Below are 22829 nucleotides of genomic sequence, written 5' to 3' on the forward strand. Positions count from 1 at the left end.
CCAGGCAAAAACCCAGAACTTTTGTTCTGAAGAAGAAAGAAAAGTTCAGAGTTCTTACTCAGAGTAAAAGTCATATCCTTGAATTCTTAGTCCTGAATTCTTAGCCCTTGGATTTGTCCAGGACAGTTATCAGTCCTGGAAGTACGATCACATCCTGAGTTCTTTAGGAGGTAGTCTGAAGGTTGTTTGTAGGCTTGATGTATGCCTGGGCATTGACGCACAATGAACTGGTATATACCTAGGTATTGATACATGACTGGAGAGTTCAAAATTTTAAGTGCCCAGGCTAGTTAAGATGAGAAAAAGAATTGTTTCCTCATGCCTTCATAATCATAACCTTTATAATGTTAATAACTTAGCAACTTGGTTAAAATGACTCTGTTTTGTATTTTCCCTATTTTCACTCTTCCCTCAACTGCTAACAGCATTCTTTTGGTACACATATGCATGCATTTCTATTAGGAATGTACTTACAAGTGGAACTGCAGGGTCATAGGTTGTACTCTTGCTTATTTATTAGTGTTGTACCTATTTACACTTCACATACTTTCATGAGTCCCAGTCACTTCCTATCCTTGCCAACACTTGGCACTTTAAGTCTTTTTAAGTTTAGTATTCTGATGTGTGTGTAGTGGTTTCTCTCTCTTTTAAAAACGATTTGTTATAGAAAATATTAAACATATACAGGATAGAAAGACTAGTATTATAAAGTTCTGTGTGCCCGTCAACCAACTTCAACAGTTATCAGTAAAGGACCAATCTTGTTATATATAGGGGACGTTCCCACTGGACTATTTTGAAGCAAATCCTATATGTTATGTTATTTTTTCCATAATATCTTATAATATGTCTCTCTAAAAGATAAAGATTTTTTTAGAAACATAAGTTCAATTTGATTATCAACCTAAAAAGTTAGCAGTAAAATTTGCAACGTATGAGTATGTATTGGCAGCATGACTTTTTATCACTAATTATTAATACATATCTATAAAACAATATTTTCATGCTTATCCATAGTAGGACTACCATAAACAAAATTAACAGTAATTCCTAAATAGCATCTAATAACTAACCCATATTTACATTTTCCAGTTGTGTCAACTGTCTTACTATTGATTTAAACAAGAATCCAAAATAGCATCATGAATTTGCATTTCCACTCTCAGCACTTGAGAGATTCCAAGGATTTGGGGAGCTGTGAATCAGGAATTGTGGATGAAGACCAAATATATAGTATTTATTATAATTTGCAATATCGCATCACTATATCCTGTTACCTTCTGCTATGATCACCTTTGTGTTTGTGTTCCAGCTAACTCTGTTTTTAAATATATTATTCAGTGGCGATTTCCTGAAATGGACATTTAAATGACTTAAACGGATCTTTAGGAGGACCCAAAATAGTATAATGAATATACAAATGATAACTCTGCTCATAGGTATAAAAATTTCAGGTGGTACAGAAGGCCTTGGTTCTATGGGAAAGTTTTAACTCTCTAATTTTTCTTTGAAATACCTAACATTCAGGTGCTACTTTTCTTTGTTCTTCTGCCAGCCAGGAAGAAGATGAGTTGGTATTCTCAAACTCCCCAAGCATAGCGCTAGTAGTAGATGAAAAATCACTAATTACTGCTAGATCAATTATTCAAGTGTACAGTAAATATTAGCTGAACATGCAACACATGCTGACAAACCATGATGCAAATGAGTATAATTTTATATTAGCTTAATTGATTGCTCACAAATGACCATTTACTTTATTAGCCTTTTTGAAGAACGATGCATTATGTTTTCTTATACTTAATACATCACTCAAAGAGAGATAACATTTATATATTAGATATTAATCAGCATCTATTAAGATTATAGAAATGCTTTTGCCTTATAGTAGGTTCTATAAGAACTTCGGATCCAGGTTCTTGTGGAGTCACGTTTGTATCAGTGTCCTTTTTCTCCTGTCAGGAAGATGGTACTCTCCAGTAGCTTAGAAATGGGGCTGCCATGCACAACAAAGGGCATGGAGCCCCTTTTTCTGTGCAGCAGGACTCCACAACAGGCTGGAGCTTTTAAGGCCACAGTGATGTGTGGAATGGCCATATTTATAGTTACAGTTTCAACCATTTAAAGGAGGCTTTCAAAAAATAAATAAGTAAATAAAATAAAGGAGGCTTTCCTGGCTACCTTTAAATATTGCTACAGGATAATTTGCACTTTCTTGAGACTGTTTCCCCTCAGTAGAGGAAAGACTTTAAGAATTGTTATTGGGAGTTTAATGTCATCAGGAAATACTGTGACTATGCTTCACATTTGTTATTTTATTAAGTCATTGTATATTTTCCGTTTTACTGCCATTTATGTCATTTTTATATGCTTATATAAGTGTTTCATTTTTCTAAGTCTTAAATCTTCTAGATGTCTTAAAGATACATTTTCATTGTGTTGAATGACATAATAAGTATCCTGTATTTCCTTATTTTGTCCCAAGGAAGCACTGTTTTTTCACTTAGCTCATGATTTCTGTCTCTTCTCTGAAGGTTCACATTGGTTATCTTCCCAACAAGCAAGTCCTTGGCCTCAGCAAACTTGCGAGGTAAGTATGACCGTGTGATGAATAGGAAAACAGGTTTATAGAATCTGCCCCTACACGGTGAGAATCTCATCGGGCTTTCTTTCTTGACCAGTGTGGATCTAACGTGGATGACACATTGCAACTTAAATTTGACAGTCTCTGAGACAGACTTAGAGGACCTGAAACACAAATGCCCTTTTCCTCTCACTCCCCGATTGCCTACCCTCCTCCCCCACCTCCCACCCCTTCTTCCACTTCCATTTGAAGTCTGAGCTCACACCATTCTCTGGAGAGCCTTCCCTGGTCCCTGGCTGGAGAGGACCCAGGGAGCAATCAGTCCGGCCCCTTTCCTTTAAGGGTGGTTTAGCTATAAGTGAGGGGTGGGAGAGGAAACTTGGGCAAGGGTCTAACTGCACTGCACTGTTTTCAGATTTTAATCAAACCACTGTTTGGAGCCTCCGTCCTGCCTCCTGCATACCTCCAGGCATCTCTCAGTCAGTTCACTTCTGGTTTCTTTGCCTCTGCAGACCCAAGACTGTCTCGCTTGGCTTTCTCAGCTCTCTTCCAAGACAATGCTTACTCTCACCCATTTCTCTCCTTTCTACTACAGTCTTCTTTTCCATTCTTTATCCTGTGGGTTCATGCCTTTTAAAAAGTTCCTTTGCTACCATCTTTATTTGGGTTTTAGGAAGGAGTGGTGATATGCAAGCATGGTAATCTATGTTTAACTGGAAGTCAACTTGAGCGTCAGTGTTCGTATATTTCTGATAGACCTAGTGACCAATATTTTAATGCCCCTAAATATCTTCTTTTGTAATTTTTTTGTATAAAGTTGGTGAGTCCTGGGGAAATAATGGGAGGGGTGTGTGTGTGTGTGTGTGTGTGTGTGTGCGCGCGCGCATGTTGAGAAGGTTAAGAACAAAATGAAGGACTAGGTAATGAATATACAGTCAAGTGCCACCTCTGACCCCTCTATAAAATAAACCAAGCTAAGTTTGGATAACTTGATTGAGGTTATAGAGATCACATCAAAATTGAAGTAAATGAATCTTTGTGACCAACTGACTATCCTGGGACTCTGATGTGTTCCTGTTTCTTCTCCACTTAAACTCTGGGATTCACCACAATCCTGAAATGGTGGTCCGACCTTTTTCAATTCTGTGTCGGAATCTGTAAAAACCATCCAGCCGTCTGTTAGCTGCTTTCCACAGCTGTCCTTTTTACTTTTGTTTTCACTTCCACTTTCTCACTCATTTCCTCTAGGGATTAAGGAGAAAGTAAGTAGAAGAAAAAACTTTAACATCCCTCGTTTCTGACCTTATTCCTGGTCAGCACTCTTGCCACCAGAAAGGATGTTATTACAGCATACCTGTAATTGCTTCACTGCAATAAGGCTCTTAACACAAATCCAGAAACATCCTGCCACCCTTCAGTGATCTGTACCCAGTGGCAGTGCCGAGGGTTGGCTGAAAAGGGTATCGGTGGTGATGGGGCAATCAACACTGCTGTAATTTCTATTGCCAGCCCTACACCTTCCCCATATAGAAACTCTGGTACTGCCGTGGACTGTAACAGATTGTCCATGTGTGAAAGGTGTGTAGTACATAGCTTTCATATTATAAGAATGCTTGGCAGGCCACATTAAGCCTGGGTCTTAAGGTAAAAAGCCTTCTCTACAAGGCCATACTGTGTAGACCATGGTTAACCCTTCATGGAAATGGATTCTAGACTAATCCAGTGAAATCTTGGAGTAAATGGTAACTTGGGGGTAGAAGGGGATAATCTTTGGCTATTTCCTTTCCTAGGGAAAGGAAAAGAACCCCCCAAATTAAGCTTTTATGAAACAATACAAAAGAGTTGATTATTAGCCTGGGGATTTGTCCTTGCACTAATAGGATTGAAAATTAAGAAAAAAAATGGAACACTAAGCCAAAGAACTGAGTGTGTTACTTTCAGATATTTTGTAAAAAATTTGAATAAAGCGTCCATTAAATAGAGAAGAAGACTAAGATTTATCCAACTGCTTACTCCCTATAAGAACTAAGAATATTTAGGGCATGAAGCTAAAGCAAACGTAATGTCTTTGGAAAACTTCACCATTCATTTTAATCTTGTATGTGAAGTTTGTTATATGCTTGCCTTTAAACGAATGACCTTTCAGTGCCACAGAAGTCAAATACCAAACAGTAAAGCCTTAAGTAACAAGAAAATGCCAGAAGTGAGTTCATCTGGTTTAACTCTAATAGAATTCTAGAGTAAACTTAGTTTGAATAGAAATTCCTTTTGTTGCTGAAAATCCATTGAGCATATATTCGTTTTCTTGTCTTAGAATAATTGAGTGAACATAATTAAATCTTGACTTTCAAATGTAGTGCCTTGGGTAGCCCTGGTTAATCTATTTATTAAGCACCTACTGTGAAAGGGTACGGTGCTAGAGAGAAGTAGGACAGAGCTGCTGCCCTAAGGAGGGCAAGAGTATGAGACAACAGGTGCCACAGAAATGCCTGGTTTGGAGCACTCAGTGGCCATGGCCTTGCGGGAATGAAGACAACCAGAGGTGGACGGCTGAGCAGAATTCTAAATGGAAGAGAAGTTCCTCTAGGTGTAGTGAACACATGAGCAAAGGCAAATAGGAGGGCAGGAGCAAGGCATATTCCAGTGGGTAGGGAGTGGATTCGATTGACAGAAATGAAATTTAGGCAGGGGTGAAGGAGAGTTAAAACAGTAGGGTGGGCATCAGATTACAAAGTAAACATTCTTTTTTTCTCTTTCTCAATTATAAAAGTAACACACTTACCAGTTACATTTAAATACAAATAAGTGAGTAAAGGGAAAGCTTTTCTTTCCTATTTCCATTCCCCAGAGTTAAAACTCGATATTTCTTTCACTATCCTTCTAGAAAATTTCTGTGCAAACACAAACATATAGTTCTTTAAAACTAGCAAAACAAAACAAAAAATCTGTACATTCTGTACAACTTTTTTTTTTTTAATTTAAAATACATTTAAATCCCTTGGACATGTTTTAATCCAGAAAGTCCAAGTTCCTTTTAATAGCCACATAGTATTTCTTTGATTGATTAATATAATTCATTTAACCAGTCTTTGATATAAATAAATATAGTCTACAGTTTGACGCTGTTGTCAAGAAAGGAAAATAATGCTTTGGTGAACATATTTTTATGTATTTGCATACTTTGAGTCTATCTGTAAGATAAATGACTAGAGTGAAATTGCTGGGTTAAGGGTAGCTGAATTTTTGATATTACCAGATTGCTCTCCAAAAAAGATTATACCAATTTATACTCCAATAATAGATGAAGGGTGTGTGTGTTTCCACACTTTTGCTAACATGGGGTTTCATCACACTTTTCAATCTTTGCGAAACTGGTAAGTGAAACATGGTACCTGTTGTTTTAATTTGCATTTCTTTAATAGAGTGAGGTCGAATCTTTTCAGAAACTTCCTCACTTAGCCTTTGCTAATTTTTCCATTGGGTTGCTTGTCTTTTTATTACTGATTTGTATGAGCTCTGTGAATGTTAAAGCAGTTAGGTCAGGTGCTCCAAATAAGTGTTCCAGGCGTGTCACTTGTCTTTTGATTTTGTTTTATAGTATTATTTTTCCATAAAGAAGTTAAAAATGTTTATGTAGTCATAAACTCATGTTTTCTGGGTTATTTTCATATTTAAGTCTTTGTTCCATCTGGAATGTATTTTGGGGCAAGGAGTGAGCGGGAATCCATCCATTGCTGTCACATGCTCACTGACCTCGTGCCGTACCCCTTCTTCCCTCCTGTTCCCGTGCTGCCTTCTCGCTATCCTTGCTACTACTCTGTTGGGTTTTGCTTATGTGCTTCCTGGATTATAGGTTAAATTCCTAACTCCTATTTGCCTCTAATCTCTTAGGGTCCTTAAATCTGCTCTCATATGTGCTAGGATGTTCTTTCTAACGTGTGGATTTGATGCTGCTGCTCCTTCATAGCTCCCTATAGCTTTTAAGGTAAAGTTCAGACTCCTTACTCTAGCTGACAAGTCCCACAGTGATCCAGCTCCATCTCCTGCTGCACTTTTTCTCTTTGCTTTAGCCACACCTGCGCATTTGTAGCCTGGTGTCAAGTCAAGCTTGTCAAGTCAAGTCATATGAAGGCATCAGAAATACTCTTAAGATTTGCAAGGGTTAAATTATACTGTCCATTCGTTCTTCCTGCAAAAGTGTCACCAGATTACTTTCCCAGTTGCCAGAGGAGGAGGAAGAGGAAAGAAAGAATAATGCAAAAGAGAAAAGAGAGGAACCTAGCACAGAGGTTGTATGTATGATCAGTAAGTGAGCTATTTAAGTAAGATGTCCATTGGGTTACATCCAGTACCCAACTATGTCCCATTTATTTTTTAAAAAATCATAAAAGTTCAAAATAAAATTAAGACAAAATTTAACAAAGGGGACAAAGTGGGTCTTCTTATTTTCATGAAATTTCATGATAAAAGTGGTCGTGAATCCTTTTGTGTCAAATGGGTTCAAAACAGAAAACAGGAACTTGCTGAAATGCATAAAGAATCTGACAAACCTGAAAGAAGTGGGTGGGAACACTACCTCTCAATCTTTGATTGAGACAGATAAAAAGCATATACAAAGCAGAGTAATAGAATGTTGGCCAGAAGGCAAGCATAAACTTAAAAAAAAATTGAACATGTGATTGTGTAACAAGAAAATTAGAAATTAATACAAAGTTAGTTTTAAAACCAGTTATTTAGAGGCTGAAGTTCTTTTAAATTCCTTTGACATGATAGAAAACCATAATGATGTAAACACTGTATACCAATGTATAAAATCTGAAGTACAAAGCTGTATTTTGGAATTAATACCAGTCCTCCTCAAACTCTTCTGAAAAGTAGAAGAGGAGGGAACACTTACAAACTCATTTTTTGAGATCAGCATTACCCTGATATCAAATCAAACAAGGACCCTACAAGAAAAGAAAATTATAGGCCAATATCCCTGATGAATATAGATGCAAAAATTCTCAACAAAATATTAAGCCAAATTCAACAATACATTAAAAAGATCATACGCCACAATCAAAAGGGATTTATTCCAGGGATGCAAAGATGGTTCAACATTGGCAAGTCAATCAGTGTGATACACCACATTAACAAAATGAATAAAAGTCATATGATCATTTCAATAGATGTAGAAAAGCATTTGAAAAATGCAACATCATTCATGATAGAAAAAATTCCCTCAAAATGGATTGAAGACTTGAACATTAAGACCAGGTACCGTAAAACTCCTAGAAGAAAGCATAGAGGTAAGCTCTTTGACATTGGTCTTTTGGAGATTTTTTTGGATTTGACACCAAAAGCAAAGGCAACAGAAACAAAAATAAACAAGGAGGATTACATCAAACTAAAAACTTGTGCACAGCAAGGGAAACCATCAGCAAAATGAAAACGCAATCTACAAAATGGGAGAAAATATTCTCAAATCATATATCTGATAAGGGTTAATGTCCAGAATATATAAAGAACTCGTACAACTCAATAGCAAAGAAGCAGACAACCCAACTAAAAAATGGAGAGAGGAACTGAATAAACATTTCTCGAAAGAAAATATACAGATGGCCAATACGTACATGAAAAGGTGCTGAGCATCACTAATCATCAGGGAAATGCAAATCAAAACCATAATGAGATATCACCTCACACCTGTTAGAATGGCTGTCATTAAAAGAGACAAGAGATGATAAGTGTTGGGTAAGGCTGTGGAGAAAAGGGAACCCTTGTGCACTGTTTGTAAATGTAATGTAAATGAAATGAAACGTTAATTGGTGCAGCCACTATAGAAAACAGGATGGAGATTCCTCAAAAAATTAAAATAGAACTTCCATATGATTCCGCAATCCCACTTCTGGGTGTATATCCAAAGGAAATGAAGACAGGATATTGAAGAGACATCTGTACTCCCAAGTTCATTGTTCTCAATTTCTCTCTCTCTCTCTCTCTCTCTCTCTCTCTCTCTCTCATACACACAATATATATAAAGTGATGGGTGTGTTAATTAACTAGATGGGGGTAATCCTTTCACAATGTATATGTATATCACCATGATGTACACTTTAAATATCTTACAATTTTTATGTCGATTATATCTCAAAGCTGACATTTTTAAAAAGCACTTTGGAGTTAAATTTATAGCCACAAATGCTTTAATTATTAAATAAGAAATACAACAAATAAACTAAGAATTTAATTTTTTTTTTAAAAAAAACTAAGAAAACTTAATGGAACAAACAGGAAAGAAAGAAGGCAAAATAAAAAAATTTAATTTAGAAAGCTCGAATAGAAAGCATAAGTCCAAATGTTGAAAATCTTGTATCATAGATTGCTTGGAAGTCAGATTGAGAGAATGAATACTTATACCTTGGAATGAGAAGCTATGTAACTAAAATATGCTTCAAAAACTTTGAACATTTACGGATAAGTTTTTTTAAAAACAAAGATGGAGAGAGAAGGGAATAAATCAAGGGTTAGAAAATCTTGATAAACTAGTAACCTTTAGAAAAAGTCAAATTAATGTTGGGGGTGGGGTGGGAGTGGAAGGAGCTGCACCCAGTCAATTTAATAGGCATTCTTTCAAACATCCAAATAACCACTAATTCCCATGTGGTATAAATAATTCAAGAGCATAGGAAAACTTGAAAAGCTCTACAATTAATTTGATGAAGCTGCCCATCCCTAATAACAAAGCCTGATAAAATTAGCATTTAAAAAATTATAAACTAATCTCACTTATGAATGTAGTTGTAAAAATCATACACACACACACAAACACACACAGTGCCAACAAAATGTATACACATTTTAAGAGGAAAAAACTATTAAAATTGTAATACTCAATATACACCGATAACAAAAGATGAATACAAGTCATATGTATACATTTTTTTGGCACCCCTGGTATATACACTTTAGCAGGCTATAAGTACTGTTTTCATCATGACCCAGGGAGGTCGACTCAAAGAATACAGAATGGTTTAGATTAAAATTGAGAACTACTGACTCTGGGAGTATGGTAAACAAGACTGTAATGATATCCCTCTTGGTGTAACATACTAAGATATAATGTATATAAACATGTCACACACTGGGTGAAATATAAGGCAATTCCGGTGAGAATCCACAGGAATTAGCCAGCATTGGAGCCAAAGTCAGGGTTCTGTCCTCCCTAATCTACCCCAAATTCAGGGAGATACTTAACCTATTAGTCTTATTCTGGGGAGGGCAGGAAAAAGAGCCAATAAACATGTATTCACAGGGGTTTGGGGTCAGAATTCACATGACCTGTGTGGGCCTCAAAAAAACTCCAGCAAATAATTTGATTTAAAATGTCACCAACGAGGTAATCCTCCAATACCTAGCAGAAACAAGCGCACATTCTCTGATGCACTTTTATGCAGGCTTCAAAGAATTCCCACAAATGATGTTCCAAGGAGCATGAGTTCACCAAAAGTAAAAGAAAACAAGCCACTATGGGTCAGAGTTAGCTGAAACATATGGTTAATGAGGACAGTTTCTGGAGTTAACAGAATATACAGCAAGTATGTTAGAAAATAAGAGTACTGAAAGCTTGACAAAGGAGTAATTAGCCAGGCAGATTGGAAAAAAGTACCAATATAACTTCTTAAAAAAGAGTGATAATTGAATCCAAAGCCCAAATACCCTCATATTAAATAGTAGTTTAGGCACAACTGAAAATAATCAGTGAACTGGAAGAAAGGTCTGAAGAAATTGCGCAGAAAGCAGCACAGAGAAACACATGGAAAATATGAATGAGAATATAAGAGACCTGGAAGACTGAAAAAGTCTAATATGCCCTTAATTGAAATTCCGGGAGGTGACAGAGGCAACGGAGTAGGTGCAATATTAGAGAAGATAATTGCTGAAAATGTTTCGAGAGCATATGCAAAATATCAGTCTTCAGATTCAGGAAGCCTAATAAATCCCAAAAAGGACAAATGAAATTAAATTCCCACCTAGAAGTAATATGGAAAACTGTATGGTACACATACTGAAAAATCATAAAAACAGACACAGAGAACAATATTACCTACAAGGTAACAGCAATTAGACTGACAGTGGCAATATTGAAAGGCAGATAAATATCAGTGTCAAACTAAAATTTTTTTCCAACAAATACCTCTCAACAAATTATCTTCAAGAATGAGAGCAATACATACACACACACACACACACACACACACACATATTTAATTCAGGGAAGCCATATGAATTTTTTTAATGCTGAGAAGACAGAAATTCAACACTTCTTAACTGAAAACAATGAAGAATAAACGAGGAATAAGAAATAAACTCTATGAGTATAGGGACCCTGTTCATAATCATATACCTAGTAGGCACTCGACATGTATGCATGAATGACCTTTCTTTGGCATGATAGCGGCTATCTACCAGAAACAGACACCGTGCATGATAGTAAAATGTTAGAGACATTCCTATTAAAATGTGGAGCAAAATATGGAAGCCCAATATTAACCACTATTGTTTAATGTTGTACCTGAAATTCTACTCTAAAAAAAAATGATAACTATGAGCAGAAAGATGTTACTAATTTTTAATGCGATGGCATCTCCTACTTATATAAGAAATTAATCACCTGGGAAACAATCACAAGTCATATATACAGAAATTTGACCCAGTGAGAATAAGACATATTTTCTATCTAGGAGCTTGAACCATGCTTTCTCACGTTTTTGTTCAAAATAAAAAAAAATGTGTGTAATTGTGTTCCTTCAATGTTGTTTACCTTCTGGGAACACAGAGAAGAATCAGAGTGGCTCCTGCCTTCTGCCTGAGTGGTGAATAGGGTGGCGTCCTGTTTATTGACTTTATTAGCTGTAACTGAGGTCTAAGGAGCAAGTTGTCAATTCTCTTTGAGGGTCATGTTGGGGGGAAGAGCCTTAAAATGCCTCATCGGTAAGGCATTCCTTAAATTGAGTCCAAATTCATGACTAACAGACAAATTTTAAAGAAGAGGTCTTGAACATGGTTTGTTATTCTAAAGTGGGTGATTCACGTGGCCAGCTCTACATTTCACAGCTACAGTGAAAGATGTTGAAAGGAGAAAATTGTCACTTGACAGATTGTGTTATAAGCTAAGATCAGGAGGCTTTTGTTTTAGGGGGGTTAAACATATTGAGTGCTTATTATATAGACCTATCTTATAAAGAGATGTCTGAAGAAGTCTGTTCAGTTCTAATCTGATTATCCTAATAGGTTTAGTAGGTACAGTGGCCTGTCTATTAATTAACAAATAGTCTTTTTATTTTTAACTTGTACTTTAAGCTCTGATTAAACAATAACACTTAAGACTTGGCCCAAAATTGATGACTTGGAAGCTTTAAAATTGCTTATCTCTATGTTTTCCCTAAGCAAACTATACTCTTAATTCTCTGTCTTTGGGGACACAGGGGAGTACCACTCTGTGTCATAGTTGTGGTCTCCTTTAGACCTTCCCTCTTCTCATTTTCCTGTAGTTTTTGTCTTTCTATCCTCCTCTAGGCATGAATCCTCTGCCCTTCCTTACAATTGCTTCCATAAAATCCTTTTAGTCTTAGGAGTAAGCCTGACCAATTTCACTTCAAATAATTTATGATTAACTATAACAATTCTTTCTTTTTTAGGATTGTAGAAATCTATAGTAGAAGATTACAAGGTAAATTTTAAAACTTTTTTTTAATAGAAAAACATTTTTTTTTTCTTAAGGGAAAAGTACTTTTTGTTGTTATTATAAATGTAATACATATGAGTTATAAAAATTAAAACCTCCTAGGAATATAAAACAAAAAGTCTGCTGGGTTTCAAGCCTCCAAAAATCATTGTTGTATTTGTTGTACATTCCTTCACATTTTTTATGCATATACCAGCATTTTAAAATCAGTTTATTTTTACTGCATTTAAAAATGGGCCCATATTATATGTAATGAGCTTCACTTATCTTTTCACCCACTATTTTTTTTTTTTTTTTTTTTACTTAAAAAGTCTTAAACTCTTTTCCCCACATACATGTAATTATCTCAGTCGTTTTGCTGGCTATTTAGCATTCCATTGCACGGCTGGGCTGTGGCTTGATTTAATCAATTCCTGCTCTGCTAGACATTTGGGAATTTTGTCAGCTTTCAAATAGATGTACTGCTGCAGTGAATGTATGGTTTCAAAGATTAGTTGTGTATTCATCACAGGAACTACATTATTCAGGTTAAATCGTTGGTTTTCAGCATTGCTCTAAGTACAATTCAATAACCATACTGTAGGCTCCTTTTTAATCCGGCTGCTGCGAGCTGTTTATTCATGTGCTCTGCTCTACCTCCGTGGAGGTGCTTGTTATCAGTATTCCGTTGGTCTTACTGCACAGCTGAGAGACAGTCGGCATTCTAATCCGTTCCCTGCAGTGATGCTGGAGGGCGCCAGGGCTTCCTGAGCTCTCTTCACCTGTACTGCAGGGGAGGGAATTGAACAGGGGTCTCCCGTGGCTCAGGCAGCACACAAAGCAAACTGGTAGAACGTGGTGTGTCTTGGCTTTTAAATCTCACAGAAGTCTGCTTTTTAAGATTTCATATATTGTAGAGGCAGCAAAAGCTTTCAGTTGTTTGTGTCACTCTCTTCAACTGAGCTCCTTGTTCCATCCACAGTTCAAGAGCGCCTTACGAAACAAATTGCTATAGCAATCACAGAAGCCTTGCGACCTGCTGGAGTTGGGGTAGTGGTTGAAGCAACGTAAGTCCACACGCGTCTATTGTTTGCCTTAATCATGGCATAACGGTGCATGAAAATGACAGGCAGTGCTGCTTGGTTTTTCCAGTAAGAAGTGATGCCACACATTACTCTGAGCCCGGAGCCCTTTTACCTTTTTCATTTAGTGTTGCCAATATGGGAGCCAGGACCTGGGAGACTGGTTTTGTTTCAGTTTGTTTGGTGGGGGCTGTAGAAGAGTAGGGAGTCATAAGCTTAGGTGTGGTGATTTGCACAACCAGCAGTGTTTTATGTCTTCTCTTGATTTCTTCTTTAGCTTTGTGTTGCTCCAAGCAGAGTTTTTATAATATTTTGTCACACGTTTAAAAAATGGAGGGAGCTAAGAATGGGTATGAAGGGCCACTGAAGACACTTCTTTAAGTTACGAGGATGCACTATGAGAATTGCACACATCTTGTGGGCCAAGTTCTCATGCATCCTCCTGGCGTGGCATGGGCTCCCTATGAGTGTGCTGCCCAGCTGCACCATGTTGTTAAACTCGCTGTGGTCACTGCTCTCTGGGTTCTGCCTGGTGAGACCAGCACGCTTCCATACGTCTCTGAACACCTCAGCTAGCATAGTACTTACTCTCTTGGTCCTAAAGATGGATCAAGGAAGAATTCTGGATTTCTTTTGATCTAGAAGTTGTTCTATCTCTGTAGACCCCTTGTGTCATTTTACCCAGAAAGAATATTCCATTTTGCCCCCCTCCTGTTGGATGCATTAAGGACTTGAGCACTGATAAGAATAAAAGCTATACGACTGAGAAACTTAAGAAACACTTCTAAATAAAATTTGTCTAAGAAGTGACAAACTTGGTCATTCTGAACTCAGTGTAATCAGATTTAATTTTTCAGCCTGCTTTTCATTTTAAAAACCAAACCAGCAACAGTCTATTACTCTCAACCCCCTTGGTTGGCTTGTTTTGTAGACACATGTGTATGGTGATGCGAGGGGTACAGAAAATGAACAGCAAAACTGTGACCAGCACGATGCTGGGCGTGTTCCGGGAAGATCCAAAGACTCGGGAGGAGTTTCTCACTCTCATTAGGAGCTGAACGTCAGCGCGTGCCGTGTGCTGTGCAGATCGCGCTTCTCGTAGCCTTGTTTGTCCGGCCTTAACCGTTTGTACATTCCATTCTCATTGTAACAGACGTGAAACATTCCTTGTCACTGTGTTTAATAATTATTTATTGCAAGTCAAATAAAAATAATTAATAAAGAGGTGGACCCTCTACTTTCTTCTTGCCACCGTTCAGTGGCAACATTCAAGCAAACTGCCAATAGTGTTAAGTTATACACAACATCACTGCCATTCATAGATTCCCTGAGGGTGCTGGGAAGGGAGAAGAACTCCTGGATTTTGTTAAATAATATGTTAAATTGGTTCATAAGCACAGGAATTGGGAATGGGAGAAAACTGTGACGTATAGACTGCGTTTTCCACTCCCTAAACAAAAATGGTGTAGTGCTTCAAATAATTTATTGTCCAGTATGCGGCAGTGCTCTGCAAATTCAAAGTCCAACAGACTTCACTTTAATCGTGTTTATTACACTGCCAGTGACACTTTATTTTTTATATATTTATTTTTTAACTGTCCAGTTGTAACGTTAGTCATGAAGGGAAGGTGGTGAAATATCTATATTTTTTATTTTACTTTGAGTTAAAAAGGCACATGTCTACCTTCTATTCTTTTTTAAATTCCTGTATAGGGAATTAGTTCCTGGAGTTGTTTACGGTGTATTCTCATGTCAACATACAGGGATTTAGACATTTAACTCTCTGTGCCTTGATGAGAATAGCACACCATTTAGTGTGTAGATACCTTTGCCTTTATTTAGATGCCAGTATTTTATAAGACTCAGTACTGACACTGCACATAACTTGTCCTCAAAGTTCTACCTTTGGAAGCTTCCTGGGAGCTTAATTTGTGTGTTCCTTGCCGATGCCTCAAAACTTTTTTTTTTTTTAAATCTTATCAAATGTTTTTTCTAAGTATTCCAGAAACTTTTGAGCATGTCCACCACTTTCAGGTCCACAGAACCATAGCTTCCATGAACATGAAAGAATGCAGAATGAACTCACCGTGGACTGCGTTACGAGCTATGTCCAATGTCTAACGACATGGTCTTGTTGGTGTCTGTGAAGATGCATGTCATTTTCTGGAACTACTGGAAAATACCGGAAGCTCCCAGACTGGTTTCCCTTGTGGTCCATGTGGGTCTTGTGTTTAGTGTTCAGTGGTCTAGGTCTGTTAGTCCAGGAAGCTGTTGCCTTATTAATGATTATATTAAAATGTTCTCTACCAGGGCAGTGTGGGCCAAATTCAAACAAACAAACAAACAAACAAGCACCTCAGCTCCCCTGCAAAAACACAAACAAATTAATTATTCCATGGAGAAATTTCTTATTTGGCTGACGTAGTGCTCTTCCAATTTATCCCATTACCTTAAGAAGAATTAACTACAGTGCTGGCTTTAGATTTGGTTGTCCTGTCTCTGCCACTTCGATGTTGTTTGGCTTAGGATGGGGCAGTATTTCTTTTTAAAAATTCTCCCTACTTCTATTTCCTATATTTTTCTATATTTGGAGTTTCTTAAGTATGGTGGTGGATGATTTTGAGTTCCTTTGAAAATTGAAGCTAATAGAAACATTATCCTGCTTAATATTTAGACATGGATGTAGAGGTAGAATTAAGCACTCAACTCATGTTTGGTATTTTAAAGTAAAAACAGATGTGATTTGAAGGACCAAAGAAACTATTAGCCATAAATTTATCTTTCTGAGATCAATTGTATTCCTTTTTTAATGACTCTTTGCTCTAACATTTCCTAGAAGTGTTCTCATGGAGTTCTAATGTACCCACAGACTGCCGTCTTACTGGTAAATATAAAGTAATTACCTTGTCTGTTTTTCTTTGGTCGGTAGTACTTCAAAGTTACTTTTTCATATTCATGACCTGGAGTACGTTTTGGGGATTTTTAAGAATTTGATGCATTTAAATACACTGTTCAATTAAATTGTTTGAATTTTATGTATGTGTGTGTATATGTTCCTGAAGTTGATTCTATTTAAATTATTAAAATGTTATAACTTTGTTTTTGTGAAAGTAGTGTTTTTTTTAACCACTAGTATATATAGAGCAATTAATTTGATTATTTTCATGGTATTCTGTTTTAGCAAAATACCCTCCATAAGGGCTTCTTTCAGCCGTCAGGCTATTAGAATATAAACCCCACTGGCAATACAAATTACCGCAGGCTCTTGGTTTCCCTTTGGTGTTTGGTTTGGGAATTACAGTCCTCACGGTCCTGCAGTAATGGGAAGGGGAGATCTGGGATAAGAGGGAGGAGTCGGAGTGGCCCCCACGTCCCTGTTTTCATAAGCCTAGTTTAGAGTAACTGCAGCCTCCTGAGAACTGGCCGTGCTTTCTGTGTGGGAGCAGTTGGGGAAGGACGGGCTGTGGCAAGGAGCCAGGCAGGGAATGGAAGAAAGTTTCCCTCCCTCTTCTAGGGAAGAGCCCATCCTGGGCAAAACCTCCAAGTAGGTGCAAAGGTTTTGCTGCCTCTTTCCTGTCAGAGCCTGGCGATCTCATCATACCCTCTTTCTGGGTGGCCTTCACCCAGGTCCCTGCTCCACCCCGGCAGGGACAGGCCCCTGCCCTCACTGGCTGTCGGGGGTGGCGTGTCCAGGGCTGGGACACTGGAATGCCTCCTGAAAGGACCCTGTAGACTGTTGGGTAGCAAGTCTCATCACCCAAAATAGGAATGCTTACTGAAATAAAACATTCCTAAAACCACAACTCTCAGATGTCAATAAAACAATGAGCTGCTCATCTAAGCCGAAGTTGCTGCCCCTGAGTTTATTCACTAAAGATTGATAGGCTGAGTTTCCTGTTTTGTCACTTAGGGGAGGAGCAGTTTCAGACAGGAAAGGTTTCAGAGAAGGCTGTCAACACAGAACAGCTGGATTCACCATGACGGGCCTGGGCCCTTCTGCTGAAGGTGAGGAGAGGGTTTCAACAGATGAATTCAAGGCAAGTGTCAATACCTGACAGCCCCAACCCTCCCAGAGGCACTTGCTCTATGTTGATTTTAATCTTCATTATGGAAAAATAAACACGTACAGCAGTGGACAGTACATGAGTACATGCAGCTCCATGTACCTATCTCCCAGCTTCAATGAGTCTCGACTCATGGGCATCTTGATTCCGCCAGACCGCGTATCCCCACTGGAGTATTTCAAAGCAAATGTTTCATCCATAAACATTTCAGGTTATCTAAAAGAAGAAGAATCATTTTAAAACATACCATCCATGATCACAAAATATCAATGCTTTTATCTCAAACATCCAGTCAGCATTCAATATTTCCCTATTGTCTCATGCTTTTTTTTATAGTTTATTTGAATCCAGATACAAATGAGGTCCATATATTGCAATTAATTGATCTGGGTTTTGTTTTTTTAATTGTGGTAAAAAAAACACATTACAAAACGTTTACCATCTTAATCATTTTGAAGGGTACAGTACAGTAGTAACTGCATGCACATTGTTGGGTAACAGATCTCTAGAACTTGAAAAACTGAAACCCTATACTATTGAACAACTCTCCTTTGTCCTCTCCGCCCAGCTCCTGGTAAGGACCGTTCTACTTTCAGTTTCTAAGAGTTTACTACTTTAGGTACCTCAGATAGGTAGAATCATGCAGTATTTGTCTTATTGTGACTGGCTTATTTCACTTAGCATAACGTCCTCAAGGTTCATCCACATTGTAGCATGCAACACAATTTGCTTCTTTTTAAAGGTTGAATAATATTCCAGTGTTTATAAATACTATATTTTCCTTATCCATTCATTCATTGATGGACATTTAGATTGCTTCTACCTCTTGGTTACTGTGAATAATAATAATGCAAAGAACATAGGTGTGCAAATATCTGAAGATCCTGTTTTCAATTCTTTTGGACATTTACCCAGAAGAGGGATTGCTGGATCATATGGTAGTTCTTTTTAAAAATGTTGTGAGGAATCTCTATACTGTTTTCCATAGTAGCTGTACCATTTTACATTCCCACTAATTGTGCACAAGGGTTCCAATTTCTTCATTTTCTGACAAAAACTTATTATCCAGTTTTTTTTTATAGTGGCCATTCTGATGGGTATGAGGCAATATGTCATTGTGGGTTTGATCTGAATTTCCCTGATTAGTGATGTTGAGCATTTTTTCATACGTATGTTGAACATTTGTGTATTTTCTTTGGATAAATGTCTATTCAAATCCTTTGCTCATTCTTAAATTGGGTTATTATTATTTTTGGTTGTTTTTGAGTTGTAGGAGTTCTTTATAGGTTTTTGAGTTGTAGGAGTTCTTTATAGGTTAACTCCTTGGCAGATAAATGGTTTGCAAATATTTCCTTCTATTTTGTAGGTTGCCTTCTCACTCTGTTGATTGTTTCCTTGGCTGCACAGAAGTTTTTAAGTCTCATGTAATCCCATTTGTATATTTTTACTTTTGTTACCTGTATTTTTCATGTCATATTCAGGGAATTATTGCCCATTCCAATATCATGAAGCTTCCCCCTATGTTTCCTCCTAGAAGTTTTATAGTTTCAGTTTTTACATTTAGGTTTTTAATCCATGTTGAGTTAATTTTTATATACAGTGTAAAGTAAGGGTCCAGCTTCATTGTTTTGCATGAGTATACCCAGTTTTCCCAACACCATTTGCTGAAGAGACTACCTTTCCCCACTGGCACCTTTGTCAATGATGATTTGACCATATCTACGAGGATTTGTTTCTGGGCGATTTTGTTCCATTGGTCTATATATCTGTCTTTATGCCAATATAACACTATTTTGATTACTGTAGCTTCATAGTATGTTTTGAAATTAGGAAGTGTGAGGCCTCCAGCTTCATTTTTCTTTCTCAAGATTGTTTTGGCTGTTCAGGGTCCTTTGAGAATGTATATGAATTTTAGGATTTTTTAAATGTTTCTGCAGACATGCCATTGAGATTTTCATAGGGATTGTCTTAAATGTATAGATTACTTTGGGTAGTATGGACATTGAAACAATATTAAGTCTTCCAATACATGAATGTGGGCTATCTTTCCATTTCTTTGTGTCTTTAATTTCTTGTAACAATGTTTTGTAGTTTTCAGTGTACAAGTCTTTCATTTCCTTGGTTAAGTTTATTCCTAAGTATCTTATTCTTTTTAAGAAAAGTAGACTCATTTTTTTAGAGAAGTGATAGGTTCACAGTAAAACTGAGTGGAAGTTACAGAGATACCCCATATACCCCCTGCCCCCTCACATGCACTGCCTCCCTTATTATCAATACCCCCAGCAGAATGGAACATTTCTTGCAATTGATGAACCTACATTGACACTTCATAATTACACAAAGTACATAGTTTATATTAGGGTTCACGCTGGGTGGTGTACGTTCAGTGGGTTTGGACCAAGGTACCATGACATGTATCCACCGTTGTAGTGTCGTACAGAGTAGTTTCCCTGCCCTGAAAGTCCTCTGGGCTCCATCTATTCATCACCTATTTTATTTCATATTTTTTAAATTAAAGTTTACTGGGGTGACAATGGTTAGTAAAGTTACATAGATTTCAGGTGTACAATTCTGTAATACGTCATCTATATATCACATTGTGTGTTCACCACCCAGAGTCAGTTCTCCTTCCATCACCATATATTTGATCCCTTTCACCCTCATCTACCACCCTCCTCCCCTTCTTAACCCTCTGGTAACCATTAAACTATTGTCTGTGTCTATGAGTTTTTGTTTATTTGTTTATCTTGTTCCTTTGTTGTTTTCAGTTTTATATCCCACATATCAGTGAAATCATATGGTTCTCGACTATTTTATTCTTTGTGATGCTATTGTTAATGAAATTGTTTTCTTAATGTCCTCTTTGGATTGTTCGCTGGTTCCTAAATCTCTTTAAAGCTATGGAGTCACCACTTTCCCCCTCTCCCCCAATTCTTCTTTATAATTTATTTGGTCATTTGCTTTTGGAGAAGCCCTGTGATTACCCCAAGAGATGTTAGCTGCCGGACTGTCTGTGGCTATCTGAATGAGGTGAAACTTCAGCTCAGCAGAGGAAAAACAGGTCAACCTCTATTGCAACACTTCTCCATGTCCTAAACTCCTACTCCTGAAGCAGCCCAGGTTGACCTGGTACTGCTCAGCCTTTCACTTGGACACAGTTCTTTGTTTTGTAACTCAGAGTCACCCTCCCAGGTGTGGAACAGAGTTCATTCCTTTTTTGTGGGGGTGGGGGTCTGTCCTTTCTGGGCTGGCTTCAGTTTGCAAACATCTGCCACATGGCTTCCTTGGCTTCAGTGTGGTGGGTTCATTAGCTGTCAACATTTTGGTTAATGTAGAAGTGTTATTATAGGACTAGAAGTAGTGAATCACACAAGACGTGACATCACTTTGGGGGCCTGTCCCTGCGGAATTCTAAGGTTTAGGTTGGATAGTAAAAGTGCTTGGGTTTCTGACTTCTTCAGTTCCATTTCCATGGCTCTCTGAGTAAGAATGCCAGAGTCTGGCTCACCTGGGGTGGGGAGGGAAGTGACACACCAAGTCCTGTATTTAAGCAGCTTTCTGTTTACAAATCCTGTTCACAGAACTCCTAGCACACGCATTACACCAGCCCTAATACATCCATCCATCTTTCCTGTTATTTCTTCATTCTCCTGTTTGGTTTGAGCAATGTGTCCACAACTCTGACCTTCTGAGAAATACTTGAACTTCTGGAACTGGCTGTGCTGCCCAGAGAGATGTAGTTTGACTGTCAGCGTTCAAAAGGCTGTGTTGAGGGAGTCCTGTGATGAAATGCCTGGGTGTGTATAAAAACATCCTCTGAGGCTGTTGCGCTTAAGCTCTGTTGATTTTCTCCTGATTTCAGTTTCTTCTCCTCCCTCCTTTTTCCAGATCTTTCCATGTTTGAAAATATGCTAAACAAATAGACAAATGAAATATTTTCCTTTCCAACTTGTCTTTTTGTAGGATTTCCCTTTATATGTGTGCTGATGATACTAATTTTTACAGCAATATTCTATCTTGACTGGTACATTTCTTTATGGAGATTTTTCTCTTTGCAGAGCCATTTCACATCTAAAATCAAGGGATTGATTGAATAGGAAACAGAAAAGCTAGTAAATAAAAATCAGTTTAAAATGACTAGCAGGGTCCACAGAATTATTTCATGTTGGTCTTTTGGAAAATACCTTTAGCCTAGGACAACTAATCTCACAGCAAAATTTCTCACTTCTCATTTCTGGGTATTTCTGAAAGTTGATTCACCTATGAACAAGGAGCATGTGAAGTTTTTCTCCAAATCTTATCTGGCCTTCTCTTGCTTAGCAGTTGTCAAAATCACCTCATAATGAGGGGGCAGGAGGAGAATGACTTCTCATGTCAATGCTTGAATATTTTGTTAACAGAATTTCCATATAAAAAATGTCTTGTACACTTGAGGAATAAACAGGTCAACAATGAGTTCTTATGGCCTTTTTAACTAGAACACTGTAAAAAAGATTAAAATCAAGGTGAAACCCTGAATACTGAGGACTGAAAATTTATGTTTCCTACATTTTAGTTTTTTGGGATGGAAGAGAAATGTTCCAGATGTAGTGTTTTTGGTTTTTTTTGCGTGTGTGTGTGTGTGTGTGTGTGTGTGTACTCAAATCTGGAAAACTTGTTATAAGGTGCTACTTTTTTTTATGGAGTATATTAAACTTTTAATAGTACTTTCCACAAGTATTATTTTCTCAACAGCTTTCTTAAGTAAAGGACATTTCTATTTTATCAGTGAGCAAGTTGGGGCTCAGGGAGGATTAAATGACTTGCGTCACTGCCACTGGGTTAATGAGCGGAGGTTCCTATTTTGACTCTCCATCTGTTGGTCTTTCTGTTGACTGGGCCCAGACCGTCAGACCACCTCTAGCTCACCATTGCAGCTGGTCAATCTCTTCCAGTTGACCTCTGTAACTCTGAGCCCCTGCTCTTTTGAATTGGAATCAGATTTTTGAAGATGTATGCAATCAGCTTTGCCCTTTGAACTCCAAAGTGCTACTGGGAGTCACTTTAAGACAGGAGTGTGAGTTGGCCATCTGTAATTCCATCTGGTCACACAGTCTTAAAATCTCACTTAAAACAAAAAACGTATTTTTTAAACTGGTAATACATGTACTTAGCACAAAATTCGCAGCACACTAGGATATGAAGGAAAAGCTTACCTCCACCTGTGCCCTCAAGTGAGCCAGGCAACTGTATGTATTGTCAGGGATATTTTATGAAATGCTTTACTATAATTGCAAAATGAAAACCCTCCTCTCCTCCATCCTGGCTGACTGTATGTACTTCTTAACGGCAGAACGTGTGGCTCTAAAGTGGTGAGTAGTTTCTGTAACTCTCAGACTGTACGATCCATT

At 37.7% G+C, this 22829-nt stretch overlaps 1 protein-coding gene across 6 annotated transcripts in view; it reads left to right on the forward strand.

The window, feature by feature from the left end:
• Window positions 1–22829, forward strand: part of GCH1 (GTP cyclohydrolase 1) — a 139981-nt gene that overhangs the window by 23545 nt on the left and 93607 nt on the right. For 4 of the 6 annotated variants that reach the window (XM_074327457.1, XM_074327458.1, XM_074327459.1 and 1 more), the window contains exons 3-5: window positions 2535–2590; window positions 12268–12299; window positions 13276–13360. In XM_074327457.1, the coding sequence (XP_074183558.1) occupies window positions 2535–2590; window positions 12268–12299; window positions 13276–13360 (173 nt within the window). Of the gene's footprint in view, window positions 1–2534; window positions 2591–12267; window positions 12300–13275; window positions 13361–14306; window positions 16475–22829 lie in introns of those variants that run through there. The other 2 variants (XM_019725738.2, XM_019725737.2) reach the window with 2 other exon arrangements.

Source organism: Rhinolophus sinicus, linkage group LG03 (assembly GCF_036562045.2).
Source record: "Rhinolophus sinicus isolate RSC01 linkage group LG03, ASM3656204v1, whole genome shotgun sequence".
In the NCBI taxonomy this organism is placed as follows: domain Eukaryota; kingdom Metazoa; phylum Chordata; class Mammalia; order Chiroptera; family Rhinolophidae; genus Rhinolophus; species Rhinolophus sinicus.